Source organism: Sorex araneus, chromosome 3 (assembly GCF_027595985.1).
Source record: "Sorex araneus isolate mSorAra2 chromosome 3, mSorAra2.pri, whole genome shotgun sequence".
Classification (NCBI taxonomy): domain Eukaryota; kingdom Metazoa; phylum Chordata; class Mammalia; order Eulipotyphla; family Soricidae; genus Sorex; species Sorex araneus.
In genome coordinates this window covers 203,440,878-203,468,035 of record NC_073304.1, presented here as the reverse complement: position 1 = coordinate 203,468,035, position 27,158 = coordinate 203,440,878, and the positions used below count along the sequence as shown (strand labels likewise).

At 38.9% G+C, this 27,158-nt stretch overlaps 1 protein-coding gene across 7 annotated transcripts in view; it reads right to left on the bottom strand.

Annotated features, from left to right (window-relative positions):
- Positions 1-27,158, bottom strand: part of BCAS3 (BCAS3 microtubule associated cell migration factor) — a 613,911-nt gene that overhangs the window by 369,933 nt on the left and 216,820 nt on the right. For all 7 annotated transcript variants that reach the window (XM_055130825.1, XM_055130821.1, XM_055130823.1 and 4 more), the window contains exon 15: positions 17,265-17,529. In XM_055130825.1, coding sequence (XP_054986800.1) covers positions 17,265-17,529 — 265 coding nt within the window. The remainder of the gene's footprint in view (positions 1-17,264; positions 17,530-27,158) is intronic.

Here is a 27,158-nt window from a genome sequence, read left to right as displayed (position 1 = left end):
TAAAAGGGCCAAATCAGCATTTTTGACAGCAAGGAAGATAAAACCTTTTAGATCCACATATATTTTATTTTCAGCTTTAAAAAAAAAAAACTTAAAAATCTTTCTATTAAAAAATGCTTACATGTTCTGCTGGAGAAGAAAACAGGAAAACAGCTGAATTTAGCTGCCTGAATTATCAACCATTTGTAAAAGAGCAAAAAGAGCATTGTTCGTTAAAAAAAAAAAAAAGAAAGAAAGAAAGAAAAGAAATTAAAGTATACCACATAAATACTAGCAAACAGTTCAAGTTCTTGTCTCCTAAACTTGTTTTCCCAAAAGCAAAACCATGAACATGCCAACAGAAAAACCCCTTTCATAGGAGCTGAAGAGACAGTACTGTGGTTATGGCACCTGTCCTTGCACACGGTAAATCCTGCATCCCGTATAGTTCTCTGATCACTACCAGGAATAATTCCTGAGTGTGGAGCCAGGAGAAAGCCTTTTGTACCACAGGATGTGTCCAAAAAACAAAATAGAAACCAAAAACTCCTTTGACAGAAAGTCTCAGAGAATCATCCAGCAAGAGGACACAAGGCCATATCTGAGAAGCAACTTAGAAGGGAGGGCTCCACTTTCCTTCCGGTAACTCTTCTGCCTTTGCAGTGATACTTTTTCTTTAATCACTGCCAGAAAAGCACATTCATTTACCAATACTGTTATTTTACATTCTTATCCATTCATGCCTTTATCAAATGTGGACATAGTTAAATTCACTGCAAGATTATACAAGATGAAACATTATTGAATATTTATTAGGCATTCCACACTAGCAATGGCTCCAAAACTCTGAAAGCTGAAGCACCTATCTCTTCTGAAGATGCCAGCAATAGCACTGTCCACACTACATTAATTATGTCCATTTAGAAACTGTTTCTCTCCTGTGTCTCATACTAGCTTTAATATTCTCACCTGCAAAAACACATCATCCCGGGTTAAAAAACAGTTTCATTTCAGGTTTCAATGAACCTGAAATCCCTTTCCTTTCCTCGTCCTCCTCTATATTCTAAGTTATCTTATGTTAAGAAATTTGTATAACTAAGAACCATCAGTAGTTCTATTCCTCAGTGCATATAACCCTGGCACAGTTCTGACCCCACTCTCCTGGCCCTTCTGTAGTTTATAAGCTATAAGCCAGCAGCTAGATTTTTATTTCCTGCTCAGATTTTAAAGTCAAGATCACTGATGGCCGTTAATCTCAAATTTAATTATTTCTAAGCCTGTTTATTTGCATCAGTCATTCAGACATGTTCGTTAAATAGCCAAAGAGGTCTAAGTTTTACTCTCTTTTCTCTCTCCAATTATTATCAAGACCAAATTTTGAAAAGAAAATTTCACTTGAAACTAATGAGAATTCTCTTATTTAATAACTTTCATCAATGAAAAAGTTTGTCAGTGCTAATATACAAACATGCCAAACCCTCGTGCTATTATTCTAATCTACAGAATTAAATGATATAATTTATGTGACTCTCTGAAGACAAACTTCTAAGTTTATTACTATACAGTCTCCATCACACCAACTGCACCCCAGAGAAATCTCTTTCAGAGAGACTGACAATCTAAGAGTCTATGAATAGTACCAATTGTGAGAACCTGAACAGAACTGCAACACTAACATGGTGAACAAGTGCAACCTATAACCTGCTAAGATGTTCTCATGGGGGCTGGATAGTACAGTGGGTAGGGTTCATGCCTTGCATGCTGCTGATCTTGTTCGATCCCCAACACCCTTGAGCCACACCACAAGTGATTCTTGAGCATAAAGCCAGGAGCAAGCCCAGAGCACTGCCTGTGTCACAACCCTGCCCCCACAAAAAAAGAAATAAATTTTTCATGCCCTAAGAGCTTCCAGTCAGTTCTTTGGCACCATTTTGTTGATTACCAGGGAAAAAATAAGCTAATAAAGTAAACTAATAAAAAATAGAATTCTAAAAAATAAATAAGTGGGCTGGAGAGAGAGCACAGCGCTTGGGCGTTCACCTTTCACGCGGCCAACCAGAGTTCGATTCCTCCGCCCCTCTCGGAGAGCCCGGCAAGCTACCGAGAGAATAGAGCCCACGTGGCAGAGCCTTGCTAAGCTACCCTTGTGTATTGGATATGCCAAAAACAGTAACAATAAGTCTCTCAATGAGAAGACGTTACTGGTGCCCGCTGGAACAAATCGATGAGCAACAGGATGACAGTGACAGTGACAGTGAAATAAATAAGAATCCAAAGATTCCTAGATATTCAGGTAAATATTTTGATTTAATTATGTTGACATTACCTAAGTATCAATATTACTTTAAACTATCCAGGCAAATTGATAATGTGATCATGTACAATTTGGATAATGTGCACTGTGGCGAACTGGAGCAATAGCACAGCAGGTAGGGCATTTGCCTTGCACAAAGCCAACCCAGGTTCGATTCCTCCATCCCTCTCGGAGAGCCTGGCAAGCTACCGAGAGTATCTCACCCGCGCGGCAGAGCCTGGCAAGCTACTCATGGCGTATTCGATATGCCAAAAACAGTAACAACAAGTCTCACAATGGAGACATTCCTGGTGCCTGCTCGAGCAAATCAATGAACAGTGGGACGACAGTGCTACAGTGCTACAGTGCACTGTGGTATCAATATGATCACTGATAATCTGACCCTGTTCAACCAGTTGAGAGCTATGTTTTCACAACAAAAAAACTGAAAAGGAACTCAGGAAATAGAAACTATGTAAGTATACCAAAATGCTTTAAAAATTAGAACTATCTCTACAGATAATAGTAAATTAATAAAATAAAGAAAATGCAAGAATAAAATAAAATCAGAAAAATATTAAAAACATTTTACAAAAATTAAAATAAATTAAGACTATAAGAAGATGAAGTTTCAGAGTAAAACAAAAAGACATAGTGAATAGGAAAAAAGAGGATCAATATAGAAGACCCATTCAACTAAAAAGATTTCCACAAAAAGGCAAAATCTAAAACAGCACAGAAGGAACTATAAAGAATTAAAAGAAGCCAGAGGAAGGAATGACATCTGAGAGCAGAGAAAAGTAGACAAGGGAGTGCACTTTTTAAAATAAAATTCTGAACTTTATAACAAATGCATGTATTAGTTTGCTTTAAGGTAAACAAACAAAAACTTCAAAGAAACCCACAGAAATTAACTATAATTCCTAATGATGGTGTAGTTGCATGTACACACACACACACACACACACACACACACACACACACACACACATACAAACACCCTATCTTCATAAGGACCTAATCCATTTAAATTTAAATTAGATAGGTATCTGAAAAGAGCTCAAAAATAGATATTAGAGGACAGAAATATATTTCAATAGAATAATTTTCTAAGAACACTATGAAAAAATAAATAGAACACAAAATAAAAAGCAGAGTTGTAACAAGATCTTACAGACCCAATATCTAGGGTACACCAGGTTCTTCTTAGTTGCCTCATCAAAATCATAGTAAAGTTTAGAAAATATCGCCCTCTAGAGGAATACTTCATTAACAATTTTTTTAAATTGAAGTTCATGATTTACTGACATAAGAAAATAAAACCTATTTCATGAGTAATATAAAGCAACACAAGAAATTGTATTCCTTTCTATTACTATTTCATCAAAAATTTATTTTAAGGAAGAACTAAGAGAAAAGGGAGAAAGTACATTAATCCAAATGAAATAGACAAAAAATTAAAATATTCAAGTAGTATAATCAGGTAATCACTTTTTTTTTAAATAGCACTGCATCTTGAACTGCAATTCATAGACAATGTAAGAGCTTTAAATCTACTCTACACAGGTAGTTTTATTTCCGTCAAAAAACTATGTCACACATGGGGCTGGAGTGATAGCACAACGCGTAGGGCGTTTGCCTTGTATGCTGCCGACCCGGGTTTGATTCCCAGCATTCCATATGGTCCCCTGAGCACTGTCAGGAGTGATTCCTGAGTGCAGAGCCAGGAGCAATCTGAGAATTCCCAGGTATGACCCAAAAAGCAAAAACAAAAACAAACAAAAAACTATGTCACACAATAGTTGATAAGGACTGAGCATTGAAAGTAGGTAAAGGGCTCTTTTATTTGCATAAAGTATTTGCATTGCAAACCATAATGTCCAAAAAGTGGGGGGGAGAGAGAGAGAGACAGAGAGAGATAGAAAATGAGAGAGAGAGAGAGAGGAGAGATAGAGAGAGAGAAGAGAGATAGATAGATAGATAGAGAGAGAGAGGGGGGGGGGGAAGTGCCTTCCACAGAGGCAGGCAGAGATCGGGGAAGGCAGGAGGAAAACTGGGGACAATGGTGGTGGGAAGTGTACACTGGTGAAGGGACGGGTGTTGGAACATTATATAACAGAAACCCAATCATGAAAAACGTTGAAACTGTGTATCTCACTGTGATTCACTTAAACAAAATAAACTATGGGGCTGGAGCGATAGTACAGTGGGTAGGGCGTTTGCCTTGCACGCGGCCGACCCGGGTTCGAGTCCCAGCATCCCATATGGTCCCCCGAGCACCGCCAGGAGTGATTCCTGAGTGCAGAGCCAGGAGTCAGCCCTGAGCATCGCCGGGTGTGACCCAAAAAGCCAAATAAATAAATAAATAAATAAATAAACTATGTCACCTGAGCCTTACACTCAATTTTATTATAAACATAAAACTTCTATAACATAAAGATATTAAAAAATGATACTGTTTATTCAAATAGTTCTTGTGAAAGAAAGATTTGATGAAGGTAGTTTGAGGTTGATATTTTCAAGCTACAGTCCCTAAAAAAGAACGCATGTAGCATTTATTTTTTAAAAAAACGACAGTGACATGAAATATTTAAAATAAGTATGATTTCAGTGAGCGTCAGAGTAACATAATGTTATAGCAACCATTTTCAAAGGATGATAAAAGAACATAAGAAATCAAGTTCACTAGGAAAATTTAGTAGATCCAAAAACAAAGAACACTGAGACAAAATATCTACTGAGCTAAAATAATAAAATACATGCTACCAGTAAAAAGACAGGTAATAAACTACAATAGCCTAAAAAGATTTTCATCCATTCAAGATGTATATACTATACATAAACTCTGTGTCATCTGAGGCATAAAATTTAAAGCAGAGCTACAGTGCACATGATTGATTTTTCTTGGCAAAAATTAAAACATACAAATGGAAACTACAATCCACAAGTAAACAGTGAAGTGGAAAGAGAAGTCAAGAAACATCACATTATTATTGATTGTCTTAAGTAGTGAAACTATATAAGGCTGAAATGTGTGGTTGGTTGCTTTGTATTTACAATTGTGATGTGGTCTGTATCAAGAAAACTACTGATCAACAAAAGTAAGTAATTACAATAAACCATCAAATGAAGACTATAAACAGAATCTCTGTGTGGTTAAAAAAATGCATCATACAGATGCTAAAAAGAAAAGTGATGCTACCAGTTATTTAAAAACTCTTTACCAAAATACAGAGGACTGGGGCTGGAGAGAGGTGCAGGGCTAAGGTGCTTGCCTTGCATTCTGCCAACCCCAGTTCCATTCTAAGCACAGGCTATGGTCTCTGAGCACTTCCAGGACCCATTCCGGAGTACAGAGTCAAGAGGAATCCCTGAGAACAGCTGGGTGTGGTCCCAAAGTCCCTCCCCGAAATATGAAGGATTCAAGAAATCAGAGGCCCCCTGAAGGTTTCCAAGTCTCATTAACTACTTCCATGTGGAATAAACTAAATCTGGAATTCAGATGTCAAAAGTAATGACTCAAAAAAAAAAAAAAAAGTTATGACTCAACAGCGACCAGGGAGCTAACGACAAAGGAAACACTTCCAGGAACTCTGGGGCACAGTAGGAGAAAACCCCTAGTCCCTCCATTACCTTTATGGAAGAAGCAGGAAAAAAACAAATTCTCTAAAACTCATACATAACATGTAGTAAATGCCATTTCCCTGAATCCCAATTGAATACTACTACAAAACAATGGAGTGCAAAGGCTCAAAAATAGGTGGAGTAATCTATCAAACTACATCTTCGGCTATACGGTACGAAGATGAGGAAAAACAAAAAAAAATCAAAATAATACTGCCTTCGCTTTCAGTTTTGGGTTGGCATCCACATCAATTCACAAATAGTATCACAGGTAAATTTACCAATGTTGCCAAACTTACAAATGTCAAAAGCGTGATTATAATTAGTTTATAATTATATTTAATTCCCAAATTAGAGAATGGCTAACTAGGCGGGCAATCCAATGACAGATCCTGAGATATGGTGCTTCTGGGGACCACTCAGGGCTAGGGCAGCCATGTGCAAAGCCTGTGCCATAATCCCCTCTACTACAATCTCTCTGGCCTAATAGCAACTAATCTCGGAGCGTTCCAAATGTTTCCGGGGATACTCCTGGATCTGCACTCAGGAATTACTGCTGGTGGTGCTCAGGGGACCATATGAGATGCTGGTGTCAAATCAGGGTGAGCCATGTGCAAGGCAAGCACCCCTGTACTATCTCTCCAGCCCTCTGAATGCTTTTATAATCCTTACATTTACTATCTGACTCCAACTCCTTTAGCTGCCTTTGAAAGGAAAGGTAGTGTTCTAAAAGAAATCACAAGAGGCAGAAATAGAAGCCAGGCACCAGCAGCAGTTACAACACATGCCTAGCACTCTCCCAACATGGGTTCGAGTCTCAGTACTACTGAGTGCAGCCTTGGAGGCTGAGAAGCACTACTGAGTATGATCCTGGAGGACCCCGGCATTGTAAGGGTGGCCTGAAATTGCCCAGCATTGCTGGGGTCTACCAAGTAGTATCCCATTCTGGGGCTCGTGTACTGGATCACTAATGGGACCTGAAGACCTCACTATCACCCCTCAAAATACAGTAAGCAGGAAGTCCTGGTAAAGAGTACATGAAAGGAGCAGACACATCCATATGCATGTTGAGAGGAGAATGTGTATCAAACACTAAGCAGCAGGGAGTGAGAAAGAGGTGCTCATTGTGTACCTGAAGAAATGAAATACAATTCAGGAAGCAGAAAGAGTGGCTGAAGCAGGGACACAAAAGCAAGTTAACTCAGTTTGCTTGGGGAATAAAGAATCATGGAAGAAACAGTTTCTCCAGCAAAAATAAATAAATAAATAAATAAATAGATAGATAGATAAATAAATAAATAAGGTGTACAAGGAAGAGCCAGAGTTAAGGTGCTTGCCTTGCATGCAGCAGACTTGGGTTTGATCCTCAGCACCCAACTTCTTGGTCCCCCAAGGCCACCAGAAGTGGCCACTGAGCTCAGAGCCAAGAATAATCTCTAAGCACTGACAGGTGTGCCACAAACCCCACTCCACCAACAAAAAATAAAAAGAGGCAAAGGGTACATCTAATCTGAAAGACTCTTACATCTCATGGCAATCCCCTTAAACTCCTTAAAGACTCAACTCCAGCATACTTCCTCACTGCCTATTTTCCTTGAGAAAACAAGCACTCTCCTTCTTTTCACCCTTCCCCCCACCCCATAACCGCTCCTCCCTTTTCTTGCCATCCCCTTACATCAACTTTCCTTGACAAATCGTCAATAACGGCTTTCAATTTCTTTCTTTCCATATTTGCAAAATTCACTCCTATCAGGCCCCAACTATTCCAAAGCTATCCTTATGAAAGTCACATATCTTATCACAAAGTTCTACATAACTAAATTTGATAGTTTTCACTATCAAATTAATAGTCCTTAACTGACTGATTGATCAGCCAAATTCAATAGTAATTTCTCCCATTTCTTTATTTTTTTTTTTGCTATTTTTTTGAAGGGGTGGGGTTCATACCCAGTGATGCACAGGGGTTATTCCTGGTTCATGAACTCAGGAATTACTTCTGGTGGGGCTCTGGGGACCATATGGGATGCTGGGAATCGAACCCAGGTCGGCCACGTGCAAGGCAAACGCCCTACCTGCTGTGCTATCACTCCAGCCCCCCATTTCTTTTTTTTTAAATTTATTTATTAGTGAGTCACAGTGAGGGTACAGTTACAGATTTATACATTTTCGTGCTCATGTTTCCCTCATACAAAGTTCAAGAACACATCCCTTCACCAGTGCCCATTCTCCACCACCAATAAACCCAGCATCCCTCCCCCCATCCCCCCCCCCGCCACTGTGGCAGGGTCTTCCCTTTCGTTCTCTCTCTCTAATTAGGTCTTGTGATTTGCAATAAAGGTGTCGAGTGGCCATTCTATTCAGTCTCTAGTCTACATTCAGCACACTTCACCCTTCTCCGGCATTGCCTCCAACCATTTTACTTGGTGTTCCCTTCTCTATCTGAGCTGCCTTTTTCCCAGAATGTGAGGCCAGCTTCTAAGCCATGGAGTCAACCTCCTGGTATTTATTTCTACTATTCTATTCTTGGGTGTTAGTCTCCTACACTGTTATTCTATATTCCACAGATGAGTGCAATCTTTCTATGTCTGTCTCTCTCTTTCTGACTCATTTCATTTAGCATGATACTTTCTATGCCGATCCACTTATATGCAAAGTTCATGACCTCATTTTTTCTAACAGCTGCATAGTATTCCATTGTATAGATGTACCAAAGTTTCTTCAACCAGTCATCTGTTCTAGGGCACTCAGGTTTTTTCCAGATTCTGGCTATTGTAAATAATGCTGCGATGAACATATGAGTGCAGATGTCATTTCGACTATACTTTTTTGCTTCTCTAGGATATATTCCCAGCAGTGGTATTGCTGGGTCAAATGGGAGCTCAATTTCTAATTTTTTGAGAATCGTCCATATTTTTTTCCAAAAGGACCAGCCCCCCATTTCTAAGAAAAATTCTTTCCTTAGGTTTCTTTGACTTCACTTGCATGATTTTCCTTCTAGTCACTACTTAAAGTTGGAGGATCCCAAAGTTCCATATCTTCTGACCACTCCATCCCTTCTTTTCTACAAAGTGACAACATACAGCCTTGGGCTTTATAAATCCCTTCATCCTTACTCCTTTCCACTGAACCACACACTCAAAACCAGCTACTTACACCACATAATAATGTTTCAAAGACACATACAACTAAATACATTCCCAAACTCCTGATTCTGCCCATGTTCTCAAATCTGCCTAAACCCTATCTTCTTTATAGCAATTGGTGGTAAATCCATTCTTACTAGTTTTCTTGATATAAAATACACCAAGAAACCTGAATGGTCTAATCACCAAAATATGTCATGAAAACAATTACAACTCACAATCTCCACTGTAAAGAATTCAGTGCAATAAGCCTTGACTTTTCTCACCTGTGTTTGCCCCCACTCCCTGCCAGGTCCCTTACAAAGTGAGAGATGGTGCACTCTCAGTAAAGACTGACCTTCCAATCTTGGTCAGGACATAATCTTACCAAGTATTTCTTTTCTTTTTTTTTTTTTTTGCTTTTTGGGTCACACCTGGCTCTGCACAGGAGTTACTCCTGGCTCTGCACTCAGGAATTATCTCTGGCGGTGCTCAGGGGACCATATGGGATGCTGGGAATCAAACCCGGGTCGGCCGCGTGCAAGGCAAACGCCCTACCAGCTGTGCTATCACTCCAGCCCTGTCATTCTTATTTTTAAAACTCTGTAATCTCCATCTTCGGAAAAGCCTGCATTCTTTTTCTTGAGCATCGTATTCTCTCTATTTCTCTCCCTCATCCCATTTCTCAAAAACCTCAAATTAAAATGCTTTACTTTAAAAACAAAACAAACCAAAAAACCCTGCAAAGCAAAAAGGTCAAATATGGACATGAGTTTGCCCATATTTCCCCTTTGATTTCACGTTCTACTATGTGCTTGGACACTGGTTTGGATCGCACAGGTCTCCTTGCCTTTACCTGAACAGTACACCAAGCGCATTTGCAGCACATGGGTTTTTTTATACCCAGTGTTGCTTCTACCTGGAACATGAACCTCAGATACCTGCATGATTTTCTCCCATACCATTATCAGACTTCTGATCTAAAATCATATATGAATAAAACTCGCAGATGTATTATAAATGCAATCTGCAATAGTCTCCTGACATTCTTTATTTTTATGTCATGACACATGAAATTACATAAGCTGCTTACCTCCAAACTCACCCATTCATCCATCTACTTATCCTCTTTATCACTCATTGGACTCCTCTGAAACATCAGTTCCATATGATGAAGGATATTTGCTTTTGCTGACTGCTATATTACCAAAAGTTCAGGACTAATAGCACTGTAGCACTGTTATTCTGTTGTTCATCGATTTGCTCAAGCAGGCAATAGTAACGTCTTCATTGTGAGACTTGTTGTTACTGTTTTTGGCATATGAATGCACCACGGGTAGCTTGCCAGCCTCTGTCATGTGGATGGGATACTCTCGGTAGCTTGCCGGGCTCTCCGAGAGGGACAGACGAATCAAACCCAGGTCGGCCGTGTGCAAGGTAAACACCCTTGCTGTCGAATAAATGAATGCATCTTACAGATGTTAAAAACTGTTATCCAAATGAGCAGCCAATCATTCTGACAATGATTTAAATTTAAATCATTTTAACCAATCAAACTCCTAAAGTTATAAAACTTTGGCTCAAAGCCTTGAATTCTGTGTTCTACCAAATACTACATGAAGCGCAAAGTATATTATAAAAAAATCTATTTTATTATAAAACTGACTATACAAAAGAAAACCCTAGATTTTTAAAAGGGTTTGAGGGGGCGGTCACACCTCGAAGTGCTATTTCAGGAGTGACTCCTGGTGGTGCTTGGGCGGGCCAAATGCAGTGACTGGCCACATCTAAGAGAAGGGTTTTGCCTCCACTACTATCTCGCTGGTCCGAAATACCTATTTTCATGGAGGCCAGCCCAGAGAGGAGGCACAGAAATGTCAGTTAGCGTATAAAATATTTCATGTATGCAAAAAGTTCCAGCATCAAGGCTGATACAGATGATACGATCCCAAAAGATGTTTAAGAGGGTTTTAAAAGTCAGTAATAGTTTTAGCTAGATCATAAGATTTAAGGGACAATTTATTTATTTCAAGTGAATTACAGAAATAAATACACATGCAGTGTCTGTACAGAGAAGGAAGAAATCTGTGCAGAAATCTAGGTGTGACACAACAAAAAGCTGAAAACAAGGCAGGACCTCTAACATTTAAGAATAAGAAAAACACTACCAGAATTTATTAGATTTTTAAGTGGAGGATATTCATGATGAACACAGAAAATGCTATTGTGGGGGGAAAAAGGTGGAGGCTGGAGGCTACTGAAAGATGAAGTAAATTATCAGGGGTTCATAATCATTTTTATATTATACTTATGCAGTATAGGAAAGCCCCTTTCAGAATACACCTAATACCTGGAATAAAACACAAAGAATTACAAAGGAAGTCTACTTAAGTATATTTATCATTCTGTTTTTTAAATTATGTTTAACTACACAATTTGAAATGAATATTAATATCTGTACTTTACATATCATGATATGTAGTGTAACCTTAAAGCAATATTATAAAGAATATTTTAAAATGCATTTCAGTAATTCAAAATGTCATGCAAAATATATATCAAAATATCTGTATCTATAAGAAATTGGTGACAAATTACAACATACAGTTAATATTTGTCTATATTCATCAGGAAAAGAAATGCATAAATATGGGCAATGGGTTGTAATCACAAAAATGTAAAGAAACTTTTTCATGGATCATAACTTAGGAACTATCATACAAATCAAGGTTTCAGTCAATAAAATCAGGAATGAAAGACAAATCTGGAGAGAATATATTTCAAATAAATAAACATCCTCTATAAAGTTTCGCTGTCCTTTTTTTTCCAAAAACGAACAAAGATAAATTAATCCTAACTTAAACTGGATTGACTCCAGAGAGTGAAGAGGAAATATCTCTATATCAACTGTTAGTTAACAGTTTCCTCTACTTTGCTAAAAAGAGTACAGACAAACAACAGTAATACCGCCAAAGTATGATTCATTTTCAAGATGAATCCCTCCCTGTTCAAAGGTTTACATTGTTTTTGACCAGCATAGAACTGTTTATCCACACAAACTGTAAATACATCATTTTTAGAACTATCTAACAACAATGCCCATTTTGTTTTGACATGTAAGATACAAAAAGAACATGAAGAAAAATGACCATCACAGTGATGCCTGCGCTTAAAAATGAGAAGAACTACACAGAGTAATTGGTTGAAATTCAAACATATAGAAACTCAGTACAGGCCATGAGAAAGAAAAGATTGCATTCCTCTCTTTCAAACAGGAAGGTTAAGAATAGGTATATTGTTAAACAATCCATAATCTTCTTTCTGACATATCTACTGTCAGTTGTGAAAGTGATAAAACTAAAGTAGCAATTTTTATTTTGGCTTTTTGGATCACACCCGGTGATGCATAGGGGTTACTCCTGGCTTTGCACTCAGGAATTACTCCTGGCGGTGCTCAGGGGACCATATGGGATGCTGGGAATCGAACCCGTGTCGAACGTGTAGAGGGCAAACTCCCTACCTGCTGTGCTACCGCTCCAGCCCCTAAAGTAACGATTTTTGACTAAGAAATCAAATTTCAAACACCAAATTCATAACTGTTCAGTTTAGCACACCATTCAGCAAAAAGGTTCAGTCATTAAATATATGTTTTCCTTTTGACAAGGAGATACGTGAGAGCAAAGATGACTAATAAATGAAACTCAAAATATTGCTCTTTGAACACAGATTAAAAAGAGAACAATTAAAATATTTCCTAATTTTTCATTTTTAAGGGAGAGAATGGGCTGGAGCGATAGCACAGCAGTTGAGGGTTCACCTTTCACGCGGCCAACCCGAGTTCGATTCCTCTGCCCCTCTCGGAGAGCCCAGCAAGCTATCGAGAGTATCGAGCCCACTCGGCAGAGCCTGGCAAGCTACCTGTGAATACTGGATATGCCAAAAACAGTAACAATAAGTCTCTCAATGAGAGACGTTACTGGTGCCTGCTCCAACAAACCGATGAGCAACGGGATGACAGTGAAGGGGGAGAATGTTTGGGTCACTCCTGGCTCTGCAATAAGGAGTCACTCCATATGTGGTACCCAAGAATAAACCGGGGTCAATGCAACTGGTATTGTCTGCTTGAAAAGCAAACATATTAACCCCTGTACAACCTCTTGGCCCTTTTTCTAATTTTTCTACTAATACATCCATGGCATATAGTGGTCTAGTTGCCCCACCTGCACAATGAATCTTTCCAAAGAGTACTGGGCAAATATTTTTTAGATTTCAGAAAATATTAAACACAAAGAGTCCACCAAGAACATATCACCTATTTATATAATAGCACAGTGGGTGGGGCATTTGCCTTGCATGTGGCTGACCCGGGTTCGATTCCTCAGAGAGCCCGGCAAGCTACCAAGAGTATCCCGCCCGCATGGTAGAGTCTGGCAAGTTCCCCGTGGCATATTTGATATGCCAAAAACAGTAACAACAAGTCTCACAACGGAGACATTACTGGTACCCGCTCGAGCAAATCAATGAACAACAAGACAACGGTGCTATATGATAAAAACAAAATCAGGCCCAGATGAGACCCGAGCGGCCACACACGAGTGTCTCCTCCGATGCTAAATGCCCAGGATCCCTGAAGCCAAATAACTACTTTCAGCACCAGCAGCTTCTTGCAGAAATGCCTCTAGACTGTGAACTAAGTTACGGCCCCATGCCGCCCCAGGAAGGGAAAGGTTTTTCTCTCTCGGCCTTTCCTTTCCCCAGCGGCAGCGTGGCGACAACCATCTTATAAAGCCCACTAAACAGAGGTATGGGCATGCAATGATGCGACTTGAGCAGAAATTTCTCTGGACTTAGTTACTAAAATACCAGAAATTCAAAAACGTGTGGACACAACAGCAACCACGACCTCATATGCTCTTCATTCTCAGCAATGGAAAACAAATTATCAGATGCTGCATCTTCAGCACGTCTGATTGTTGGGGGAAAATTCCAAATAATAATAGTGAGTTTCCTGTTGAAATACTGAATGTAATCAAAGTAAAGAGAAAGTAAAGTGAAAATCATCAGCCAGAGAGTCGGGGGGTGGGGGTGGGATGTATACTGGGGTTCTTGGTTGTGGAACATGTGCACTGGTGAAGGGATGGGTGTTTGATCATGGTATGACTGAGACTTAAGCCTGAAAACTTTGCAACTTTTCACATAGTGATTCAATAAAAAAAATAAAAATACTAATAATAAATAAATTAAAACATTCAAAGTACTGATTTTTACATTTAAAAAAAAATCATCACACCAAAAAGTGCAATTTCTGATCTGAACATTCTTAAAAATGGCTGAAAATATCAATATCTCATAATTTATAAACACTTCTTTTATAATTCCTAATCCTTTCTAAAATGACTGTTCCAGCTAGGACTAAACCTATAATATTTTCAATCTTATTATTATTGGTCACTAAATAAGTTAAATCTACATGAATAACAACTGCTATTATTTAAAATAATAGTACAAGTGATAGAGCACTAGCTCAACAGGATGGATGAACATCATGCTTTGCATATGGGAGACAAAGGTTTAATCCCTGGTACCACATGGTCTCCTGAACATTGCAAAGAGACAAAAAACATTATAATAACAATAATAATCGGACCAAGGTATAAAGCCTAAGGGATAAAGGTTCCTAAATTGTCTGAGTTACAGAATACATTCACCTAGGATTCCATATTCTATTTACCTTCATACTTTTTTTCAGATTGTCTTAAAGTGTTCGAAAGAATATCCATATACATATGTATTATGTGTGTATATTTATACATATTTATGTATATATAATTGAAGAGGTACTCAAATACTTATATACAACAACAATATCAAAAGGTGGATACAACCCCAATGTCTACCAATGGAGAAATGAACAGCATAAAAGAAATGTAATACACCCAAAGAATGCAGTATTATTCTAGTAAAAAATATAATAAAACATTGATAAATACATGTGATTACACCTCAAAAATATATTAAGTGAAAGAATACAGGAACAAGAAATATGATCACAGTTCCATGAAATATTCACAAGAGGTAAATCCAGAGATATGGAAAGCAGATTGGCAGCCAAAGGCCTGGAGGAAAGCAATGAATAATAACTCCTTAAATCAGAGTTTTCCAAAGTGGGCCACTTTGGGGGAGGAAAGTCCTGCAAAGATCTGGGGACCCAGTTACATAGCCCAGAGATCAGTGGATGGGGATGAAGTGGGGATGGAAATTTCTGACTTTCTCTGTGTTTATTTAAAAAAGGCAAACTTTCAGTATGATGCTGAGTAATTTTTTTTTTCTGAAAAGGGAATGGTAGGTCAAGTAAGTCTGGGAACCTCTGGCTTAAATATAAGCCATTTTCTTCTGGAATTTGGGAACTAGATATAGGGGCATAGTTGTGAAAATTCAAAGTGCCACTAAATTGCTCCTTTTAAAACACTTCATCTTATCTAATGTAAATTTCACACTAATTTAAAGAATAAGAATTGTTTTCTGTAGCAATCAAAGTACCTTTATGAAAAATTCCCTATTTTGAAAAATTTAAGTGGTTTTCTTTCTAGAGGAACCTGCAAGGCTCTAAAAAGTGATGTCTAATGTCAACAAACCTTTTCTGTCTTCCTGCTGGGAATGACAGTAAAGCCAGTAAAACAGTTGTGTGTTCTCTGTATATACTGTGACCCACTCAAAAATGGGTACAGGACTGGGAGTTAGTTCCCCAAAAGTTGGAGGATGTGCCTGGCATGTGGAGGCTCCAGTTGTGACCTTCAGAAATATTTGACCCCATATAATGACGATATAGTTCTGATGGAAGCCTCCAAAATGCAAGGGTGATAGAAAAAACAAAAAGGGCTTAACCATTTTCACCAGGAAACGAACAGAGAAATTTCCACTGCTTCATTAAACATAATAATCCCACAAAGGATATAGGCTACGAATATGCCTTCACAGTAGTAGAAAGACAGAATGGATGAGTGAATAGTTACACAATGAATCAGGAACAGAAGTAAATAAAACTTATATAGAACATTAATATCACAAACACAATATTGATGAATTAAATATAAGATTACATAATATTTACATGAAAGTGAACAAGTGCTTAAGGATACTCCTTTAGAAATAAAGCAATTTTTAAAAGAATGTGAATACCATGAAAGCAAACCCATGGCTTAGTTTGTGGAGAAAGGCTACAAAAGGAATATACTGGTAATGTTTCATTTATTTATTGGGTGATGATTATTTGCTGTAAGATAGATTATGAAACAATGCACCTCTTGTTTGCTTCCCCTGAAACATGCTGGTAAAAATTTAGAAGTGTCTTTTAAAATAAAACACAAATGCAGTTTTATAATATACAAAACTTGTAATAATTCCTCTCCCACAATGAATACTTGTTTTTTAAACAACTACAGATACTAGTTACAGATTCGTTTTTGTTTGTTTTGCTTTTGTGGAGAGGGGGCCCCAAAAGCTGGAAGCCACCAGAGACATAGCAAACGGAGCTTAGGAGACCATGCAGTGCCCAGGGACTGAATGCCCTCTTCATGCCAGGCCAGTGCTCCAGTCCTTTAAGCTATCTCACCAGTCCTAAAGACCAGTTTTCTGGAAGTTATCTACAACTTTTCTGGAAGTTGTCTAAATTTACAAAAAATAAAACCTTCAAAATTCAAAAATACGAGGATCCTTTCATATGTATTTAGAGGAGTTAAAAACAGCAAGATAGGATCAAAGAAATAATACAGGAAGAGATAGGTAATGTGGCTGGTGCCAATTATGACATATATCTGCCAGCACAACAGGAGCAAGCCCTGAGACCCACCAGGTATACCACAATCCCCCACTTCTCAAATTAATCAGTAAAATCAGCATTACTTAACTTTAAGTTATTAAATGATTTAAGACACTATGCTGACCTCAAAGCCTGCACAGGCAGGGCACTTGCCTTGCACACAGTAGATTTTGGTTTGATACCCAGCACGCCACCGAGTCCCTCAAGCACAGCAGGCGTGATCCGTGAGCTCAAAGCCAGGAGAAAGCGCTGAGCACTGCCACGTGTGACCCCAGAACAAAACAAACCATAACAAAAAAAGAAAGAAAACCTGATAACAAGCCTAAAATTTTTTTCCATATGAACATACTTGGAAAACAGGATCATCCCAACTGAATGCAAGAAAGGAAGACTGGAGGAATTAGTGGAGAAAGAAAATTGTGTTTACCATGTAGAGGCGAGCCAGAAGGGCTGCTTGATAGACCAGGCACGGGGCTACAGCGACCCCCCTGCTTCGATGTCAGCTCTTGTTCTATCTCTTCTAGACCAGCACTTTTCTGGAAACGGCTCATCCGATTCACAACTCGGGGTGACATATGTGTTCGAACACAAGGCTGGCCACCATAAGGGTTGATGGGGAAAACATGGGACGTGCCTCGGAGTGTGCTGACCACAACCCAGCGACAGTCATGGCTGAAGCAGATGTCTTGTACCTGGAAATGAGATGAGAAAAATGGTTGAGATTATTTATATTTATCTGAGCATCACACGTAACTTCAGACACAGACAAGAGTAGAACTGGTTGCTACCAGAAACCTTTGAAGGTTTCTGTGACCTCAAGGTGGTGAGCTGGTGGTACACTGTTAATATCAAAATCTATCAAGCAGCAGGCCAAAAATATTATCAAAACAAGAATCAAGTTTTTGAGGATATACTTTAAAAATGAGAAAAAGGCACTCCAACTGAGATATATTTACAGATAACTCAGATATATCTATGTGTAGATCTAAGATAGAATCTGGACAAGAATCAACAAACGGGGGCTAGAATGACAGTACAGTGAGTAGAGCATTTGCCTTGCACATGGCAGACCCAGGATCAATTCCCTGGCATCATATGTGGTTCCTCAAATATCGCCAGAAATAATTCTTGAGTACAGAGCCAGAGTAACCCAGAACATTGCTGAGTGCAACCCAAACAGACTCTCACTGTAACTGTCATCCCGTTGCTCATCGATTTGCTCGAGCGGGCAACAGTAACGTCTGGGTGATTGTGAGACTTCTTGTTACTGTGTTTGGCATATCAAATACAGCACAGGTAGCTTGCCAGGCTCTGACATGCGGGCAGGATACTCTCAGTAGCTTGCTGGGCTCTCCGAGAAGGATGGAGGAATCGAACACGGGTCGGCCACATGCAAGGCGAACGCCCTACCACTGTGCTATCGCTCCAGCCCACCCAAACAGAAAATAATAATAATAATAATAACAATAATAATAATGATGATGATGATGAACAAAAGTCCAGGCAAGACTTTTGTCTTATTTTTTTCCCTTTGTAGTTTGGGTCCTTCCAGCAGTTCTTGGGAGCCCTTCCGGGAGATGTTCGGCCCAGCTCTGTGTTCAGGTGCATGCGGTTCCTGGGAAAAAACTCGAGGCCTAACACTTTCAAAGCATCCACTCCAAACCTTTGAACCATCTTAGTGGTGCAAGGCAAGAGGTATTTAGATTCTATAATGAAAGGGTCAATTTTTCTTTGTTTTTCTAGGTATAGCAGTATTTCTAATTAAGTTTTATAGATATAGAAACTATGGTTTAAAAAACTGTTTATAATGAGGTTTCAGGCATAAAGTGTTCCCATGTCCAACACCACCCTCCTGCAACCCAATCTGTCCATCAGTGACCCCAGGTTCCCGCCTACCTCCCCCCACTAACTCCTCATTTTTTAGGGGGTGAGGGAACATACAGCTGTGCTCAGAGCTTAGTCCTGGTGGGCTCAGGGTACCTTATGGGGCGCCACAGAGCAAATCTGGCTTGATCATGTGCAAGTCAGGGGCGCTATCCACTGTACGACAGCCCCTATTACACTACCTGACTTCCTGACAGCTCCATGTTTTAACTTACTAGAGTTTGGGTTCGAGGCTACAGTAGCATTGGTTCTAGCGGTTCAGCTGTAAACAGGTACTATGCTTCTAGACCACAGATGAACCCAAGGCTCTTGTCCCCTGCTGCTGTGAGATTTTCAAACCTCTTCTTGTTCCCACGTCTATTTCTTTCCGTCCACTGTGTTTAAGAGAACAACGAAATGTTTTGCCACCTTAGTACTGACCACCAACTCACCACCTTGAAGTTGTGGAAACCTTCAAATGCTTCAAAAATCTCTAGCTTTGGTACTGACTTTGTGGGAACCTTTGCAGCAGACTCTGCTGGCTTCTAATGTGCTTGCTTCGACATTCTTGCTGCCTCGGCAGCTCTGGCAGCAGGTTTTCATTGAGACCTGCAACCTTCAGGTTCTGATTCCTCAACATTATAATCAACAGACACACACCCGCAAGGGAGGACCCTCCAGAGTCAGGATGCATAACTAGTACTGTTTTGGGTAAATTTTTTCCAAATGTGACCCATCGCCCTTTTTTCTCAATTGTCCTATTTCACTTGTTCTCCAACAGAGAACAGTCCTGTTCATTTGTAGAGGATTCCTCTTAAAAAGAAATTCAACCTGACAATTTGCATTAAGAAACTGGAAACCCTTCCACCCAGTTTGGGTATCTCCCACATACAGGTGAACCCTGTTGAAACTGCAGAGGCCTAGGAGGAAAATATGCAAAAAAGAAAACAACATTTTGGAAAAATGGGTCTAGGAGTGCAATGGAGAGGAACAGCATTGCAGTCAAGACAAAGATAGCTGCAGGAAAACTGGGTAGTTCTTTAAATAATCATGGACATAGTATCCTGAAAAGGTTGCATACAGAAGAGAAACAATTCTTAAACCACTCAAATGACAAAAACAGAAAACAAAGGATTTAGTAAGTGCACTGGCTGGCAAAGTTATACATCTCTGCAGTCTGCTGTGACTGTTCCACTCTGCCTGCAAATGATGGTCACAGAAAATATATAAATGAGGAAGTGTAGCTATGTTCTGAAGGAAAAAAAGTTATTTTACTTTATTTTTTTATGGAATCACCATGTGGAGAGTTGCAAAGCTTTCAGGCTTAAGTCCCAGTTATACAATGCTCAAACACCCATCCCTTCACCAGTGCACATAATCCACCACCAAGAATCACTGTATACCTCCCCTCCACCCCCTCATCCCCACCCCGACTGTGTAGCTGATAAATTTCACTTTACTTTCTCTTTAAGAAAAAAGTTATTTTTAAAACAAGTCCTTGCCATAGATTCACCTTTCAGAAGTTTACTATCTTATGTGTGGCACTAAATGACCCTTATCTGAGTGTTATCTATCTAATAGTGACAATTTGAGCAAAATATGTCTCTATTGATATTTGTACCTGAAATAAAAAACCAAAAAAAAAAAGCAAAATTACTCTTTAACCCTTTTTTCTTTTTGGCTTTTTTGAGTCACATCCAGCGATGCTCAGTTACTCCTAGTTCTACACGCAGAAATTACTCCTGGTGGTGCTTGGGCAACTATATGGAATGTCAGGGATTAAACCCAGGTAGGCTGTGTGCAAGGCAAATGCCCTATCCGTTGTACTATCGCTCTGGCCCCCATTCTCAACCATTTTTAAACCCAGTCTCAAACAGGTATTAAATTTACAATCATTAAATGTAGTGGAATAAAAATCCCATTCTGTGAATGGGACTCACATAAAAAAGGAAATACATGCACATATCTATATATAAACAGGAAACACATTAGCCATCATTACAGGAGCTAAGATGTGGTATATATAGGCAATAGAATACCACACAGCTGTAAGGAATGATGAAATCATACAATATTGTGGCAACATGGATGGAACTGGAAGACATCATATTAAATAAAGTAAGCCAGAAGAAGGAATATCAAGAGGCAGGGAGTGAGGATTCCACCTAAATTCTTAAAAAAATGTTAAAAGAGCAGTGACTCTTGAGGACACATCAGCATTCTTACCAAGTAGAGAAAGTAGCTAAAGATATCATCTGTCAAGAGACTAACAAAGATTAATTGTTGATACAACAGAGAACAAAAGGCCACCAACCCACAAATCCAAGAAGATAAGGCTGTTGGTATTACCATGTGGATGGCCTTTCATACATTATAATAAACAACAAAGCAAAACAAAATGGCAAATTAGTAATAAAATACCATCATTTCCATGATTTTTGCACCTCAAGTTTAGGGTATTTCCAGTCAACATTTTCTCATCTCAAAACAGAAGACCAACATGGCAACAGCATCTAAGATTTAGCTCCATAATATTAAATATCATGGCAATGAACATTTACCATTATTATAAGTACTTTCATTATTATAAGTACATATTAGCAACAATTATGACCAAAATTTAAACAAATAAAGTTGCCTCTGTATCCAACACCATATTATTTACTTAAAGCACTGACAAATCATAATCCTCACCAAACAGCAAAGGATTCACTGAACATTTCCTAGTTAGCATTTCCAAATGCTATTAAACTGAAGCAATTTGTACATCTAGGTGAGACACAAAAATCTTTTTTAGAGCAGGTAAAACAAACTGCTTTGGTAAAGTCAAAATAGTCTAATACTGGGCCAAAGTGAGAATACAGCAGGTAGGGCACTTGTTTTGCATGCAGCCGATGTGGATTCAATCCCTGATACCCCATATAGGTTCCTAGGCACCATCATGTGTGGCCCAAAACCCAAAAAAGCAAAATTTTATGCTTACAGGCAAAAGGTAGCAAAATCAAGCTACTATGAAAGTACTTATAATAATGAAAGAAAAATGAATAACTTTTTAACAGAATATTTTTTAGTAATATGGGTCTACAAATGAGAAGAATGGAATTCTTTCTTTATAGGAGATATATTTTGCTGTCTTAGGACCCTAAGTTAGTGATATCATTGAAAGATTCTAGTGCTAAGCTATAAAAAACATTCTAAACTCATAATCTACACTAAAAGAACCAGAAACCATCTATGAACCATGAATTTGCTGATTCATTTTACAACACCAACCTGGAGGGCAGTGAAACTCCAGAGTGTCACATACACAATAGAAGAGGATCTAAAAAGTCTAAAATCAAAGTCAGGATAAGACCTTCAAGTCAAGGTCAAGGAGAAGGTGCAAGGGGCTAGAGTTTGACCCCCCACATCCTATGTGGTCTACAGACCTCTGCTGGGAGTGAGTCCCTCCAACAAAATGGACAGTTAGGTCGGTAAGAACTGTTCCTATCACTGCAAAATGCTGCAAAGTACAGAGAGTGAGAACTGCATAGTGAGTTTTTCCATAAAAGAATTCAAACAAGAAATGAATTAAGAACACAAGACCAATGAGATTAAAATTCTTTAAATCAGTAGCAAGTAGAATTTTTTGTTTGGTCTTTATTGTGGATATTGCTGTATTCAGTTACACAATTTCACTCAATTATAGAGAAAGTCATGCTGTTAAATAACATACACACAACCCATAGACAATTATTTTACTATAATCTTGGATATTATTCTTCCTGACATTTTGCAAAACATAAATGGATATGTATGTATATAGTTATGTCAACATATGTATTGATCACATAAACAATACATAGGAATATGTATATGCAATTGCACAGTTTTACACTATACAGATCAAAAGTAACCTGAAATGTAAAATAATCTTCAAAGTATATTATAGAAGTATAGTTAAAACATATGGAAATTGTTCTAAAATAGAATGCCTTTCCAAGTTATTAAAGGATTTACCAACAAGAAGCATATCACAGCAAATGTGTCAACCACTAACTTAACTACATGACAATGGAAAATCTGTTTTAAAAATCTATGCCTTTTGTCCAGTTTCTCCCTTGTAAAAGAAGAAAATTACTGAATTAAGATTTAAAGCATTCAGAACAGCCTGGAACGGAATAAGTACTGAATAAAGATGTTTGCTCTTATTATACAAATAATAAAAATATAAATTCCAGGGGGCAGAGAAAAAGTACAGTGGGTTGGGCGATTGCCTTGCACATGGCCAGTCCAGATTTGATCCCAGGAACCACAAATGGGTATAAGGCCCCAGCAGTACTGACCCCTGAGCACAGTATGAGAAGTAATTCCTGAGCCCTTCGAGGGATAGCCCAAACCTAACACCATAAAATAAAATCAACTCCATCCAAACGTCAGTTTTCACAACTATCATCTCCTTAAACAAGGTATTATATTAAAATAATAGTTGTATTCAAAAATACAGCAAAAGTAATCAAGGTGTCCATGCATTACAGACTTTTGGAGCCAGAGTGATAGTGCAGTGCTTGCATTTGCCTTGCATGAGGCCAACCCGCATTTGACCCCCAGAAACCCACATGGTCTCCTGAGTTATGTTAGGAGTAAGTCCTGAACACTGCTGAGTATGGTCCCCAAACCAAAAATTTTAATATTTTGTACATCAAAGAATATAAAAAGGTAAATGGATAATTCAAAGAATGGGAGAAAATATCTCCAAATAACACTGAGGTACAATCTAAGCACATTAAAAGATGTTAAGAATTAGGAAAGTGTAAATTAAAAAACACAATGAGGTAACCCCTGCATGCCAAAAAGACATGGCTATAAACAATAAGGGAAAATAATTGTTATGATGAAGGCGTAGGAAAAAACGGGACCCTAACATACTGTAGGAAGAGTAAAGCAAATGCTGCCGCTAGTTGGAAAAGTTTCTTTTTAGCATACATCTATCATTTCACCCAGAAATTTCATTCTTAAATATATACAAGAATTGCTCAAACTACAAAAATAGCAACAAAACGATTTCACTTATGTTTATAGCAAAAGTCCTTAAAGTTCAAAAGTAGAAATAAATAAGTGGTCTAGCACCTATTAAGTAGATAAACAAAATACAGTATATCCATCCACACAAGGAAATATTCTTCAGGCACAAAAGTTATGATATTTGCTGCAACATAGAGGAACTTTAAAAATGTATATAAAACAGGGTTGGACCACTTGCAAAAAAATGGGTTGAGATCTCAACCTATCACCATGCACAAAATTCAGATCAAAGTGGATTAAGACCTCAACATCAGACCAGAATCCATAAGGTACATTGAAGACAAGTTTGGCAAAACTCTCCACGACATTGAAGCTAACGGTATATTCAAAGATGACATGCCACTGACCAACCAAGTGGAAACAGAGATAAACAAATGGGACTATATTAAACTAAGAAGCTTCTGCATCGCAAAAGATTCCAATCTAAGGAATGGGAAAGGATATTCACCCAATACCCATTAGATAAGGGGTTGATATCAAGGATATACAAGGCACTGGTTGGATTCTACAAGAAGAAAACATCTAACCTCATCAAAAAATGGGGCAATGAAATTAACAGAAATTTAATTAGGAAGAAATACGAATGGCAAAAAAAAGCACATGAAAAAATGCTCTTCATCACTAATCATCAGAGAGATGCAGATCAAAACAACCATGAGATACCACCCCATACCAGAGACTGGCACACATCCAAAAGAACAAAAGCAACCGCTGTTGGCATGGATGTGGGGAGAAAGCGACCCTCTTACACTACTGGTGGGAATGCCGACTGGTTCAGCCCTTTTGGAAAGCAGTATGGTCGATTCTCAAAAAATTAGAAATTGAGCTCCCATTTGACCCAGCAATACCACTCCTGGGAATATATCCCAGAGAGGCAAAAAAAGTACAGTCGAAATGACATCTGCACTCGAATGTTCATTGCAGCACTGTTTACAATGGCCAGAGTCTGGGGAAAACCCGAGTGCCCTAGAACAGATGACTCATTAAAGAAACTTTGGTACATCTACACAATGGAATACTATGCTGCTGTTAGAAAAGATGAAGTCATGACCTTTGCATATAAGTGGATCAACATGGAAAATATCATGCTAAGTGAAATGAGTCAGAAAGAGAGAGACAGACATAGAAATATTGCACTAATCTGTGGAATATAAAATAACAGAATAGGAGACTAACACCCAACAATAGTAAAGGTAAGTACCAGGAAGTTGGCTCCAAGGCTTGGAAGCTGGCCTTACACGCTGGAGGAAGGGGCAGCTCACACAGAGAAGGGAACACCAGGTAAAGTGTGGTTTGAGGACACACGGGATGGGAGATGCGCACTGAAAATAAAATATAGACCAAACACGATGGCCACGCAGTGCCTCTGTTGCAAACCACAGCTCCCAAAAAGGAGAGAGAGATCAAAAGGGAAAGCCCTGCCACAGAGGTGAGGTGGCAGGGGTGGGGGGATGGGGTGGGAGGGATACTGGGAACACTGGTGGAGTGGACTGGGCACTGGTGGAGGGATGTAAACAAAATGCAAACATGAAAGCTCATAAATTTGTAACTGTAACTCATGGTGATTCACTAATAAAAAAAATTTTAATTAAAAAAAACAGGGTTGGAGGGGCTGAAGTGATAGCACAGCGAGTAGAGCATTTGCCTTGCATGAGGCCGACCAGGGTTCGATTCCCAGCATCCCATATGGTCCCCTGTACACTGCCAGGAGTAATTCCTGAGTGCAGAGCCAGGAGTAACCCCTGTGCATTGCCGGGTATGACTCAAAAAGCAAAAATAAATAAATAAACAAACAAATAAATAAAACAGAGTTGGAGAGATAGTACAGCAGGTGAGGTACTTCTCTTGTACGTGGCAGACCCAGGTTTGATCCCTGGCAACCACTGTTGGGTGTACCAAACACCCCCCCAAAAATATATATATAATAAATTAAACACACTGCATATTATATGTTTTCACATACCATATTTCATTTCAGTGAATGTCACATATTTTATGCCATTTTTTAAAAGCAAATGTAGTGTGGTGAGCCTATTTTGTTTTGTGTTTTTAAATTATTGTCATACTGGAGTTGGATAAATAGTACAGCAGAAAGGGCACATGCCTTGCATGTGGCCAACCCACGTTTAATCTCCTACACCACATATGGTCCCCTGAACTCCACTAGGAGTAAACCCTAAGCATCTTTATGTGTGGAACAAAAATAAAAATAAAACAAAAACTGTACTCATATTGATGGGGGAAAAATAAGTGCTGTATTAGGATTATTTGGTAAAATGGTGTATGAATCTCACTGAATAAGAAAGTCCACCAATGGTGGTAGGAAAATTAGAAATAATGTTGGTAGGAAGGTGTAATGGTGGTAGAGTTGGTGTTGAAATACTGAATGTAATAAACTGCTGTGGAAAGAAAGAAAGAAAAAAAAAGCAAGGAAGGAAGGAAGGAGGAAGGAAGGAAGGAAGGAAGGAAGGAAGGAAGGAAGGAAGGAAGGAAGGAAGGAAGGAAGGAAGGAAGGAAGGAAGGAAGGAGGAAGAAAGGGGGAGGGAAGGAAGAAAGGAAGGAAGGAAGGAAGGAAGGAAGGAAGGAAGGAAGGAAGGAAGGAAGGAAGGAAGGAAGGAAGGAAGGAAGGGAGGGAGGGAGGGAGGGAGGGAGGGAGGAGGGAGGGAGGGAGGGAGGGAGGGAAAGGAGGGAAGGAGGGAAGAAAGAAAGGAGGGAGGGAAGGAAGGAAGGAAGGAGGGAGGGAAGGAAGGAAGGAAGGAGGGAGGGAGGGAAGAAGGAAGGAAGGAAGGAAGGAAGGAAGGAAGGAAGGAAGGAAGGAAGGAAGGAAGGAAGGAAGGAAGGAAGGAAGGAAGGAAGGAAGGAAGGAAGGAAGGAAGGGCAGATAGGGAAGGAAGGAAGGAAATCCTCCAAAAATCTGGAGAGAAAAGTACAGAGGTAAGGCACTTGCCTTGCATTAAACCTACCCAGATTTGATCCCCAGTACCCCAAATGGTGCCCAAGGCACTGCCCAGGACTAAGCTCTAAGCACTGCTGTGTGACTTAAAAACAAACAAAAAAAATTAAAAATGAAAGAAAAAGTAAAGAAAATCAAACAAGTAAGAAAGTCCACAGAGACTGACAATAATCACCAGAGACCATGGAAGGGGGATGCAGGGTTTGAGTAAGCACTGGTTTCCTTTTGGAGTGATGTTCTGGAATAATGGTTTGGTTTGATATACATCTCTGTTAATAGTCTGAAAATTACTACACTGACTACTTTGAAAAACTAATTTTTGTATGTAAATTATGTCTCAATAAAGCTATTATAAATATAATTAAAGTACTACCTAGTTAGTTTGCTGAAAGGGAAATTCTAGTCTCTTTTTTACAATGGTCTGTGATTCTATTTAACAGC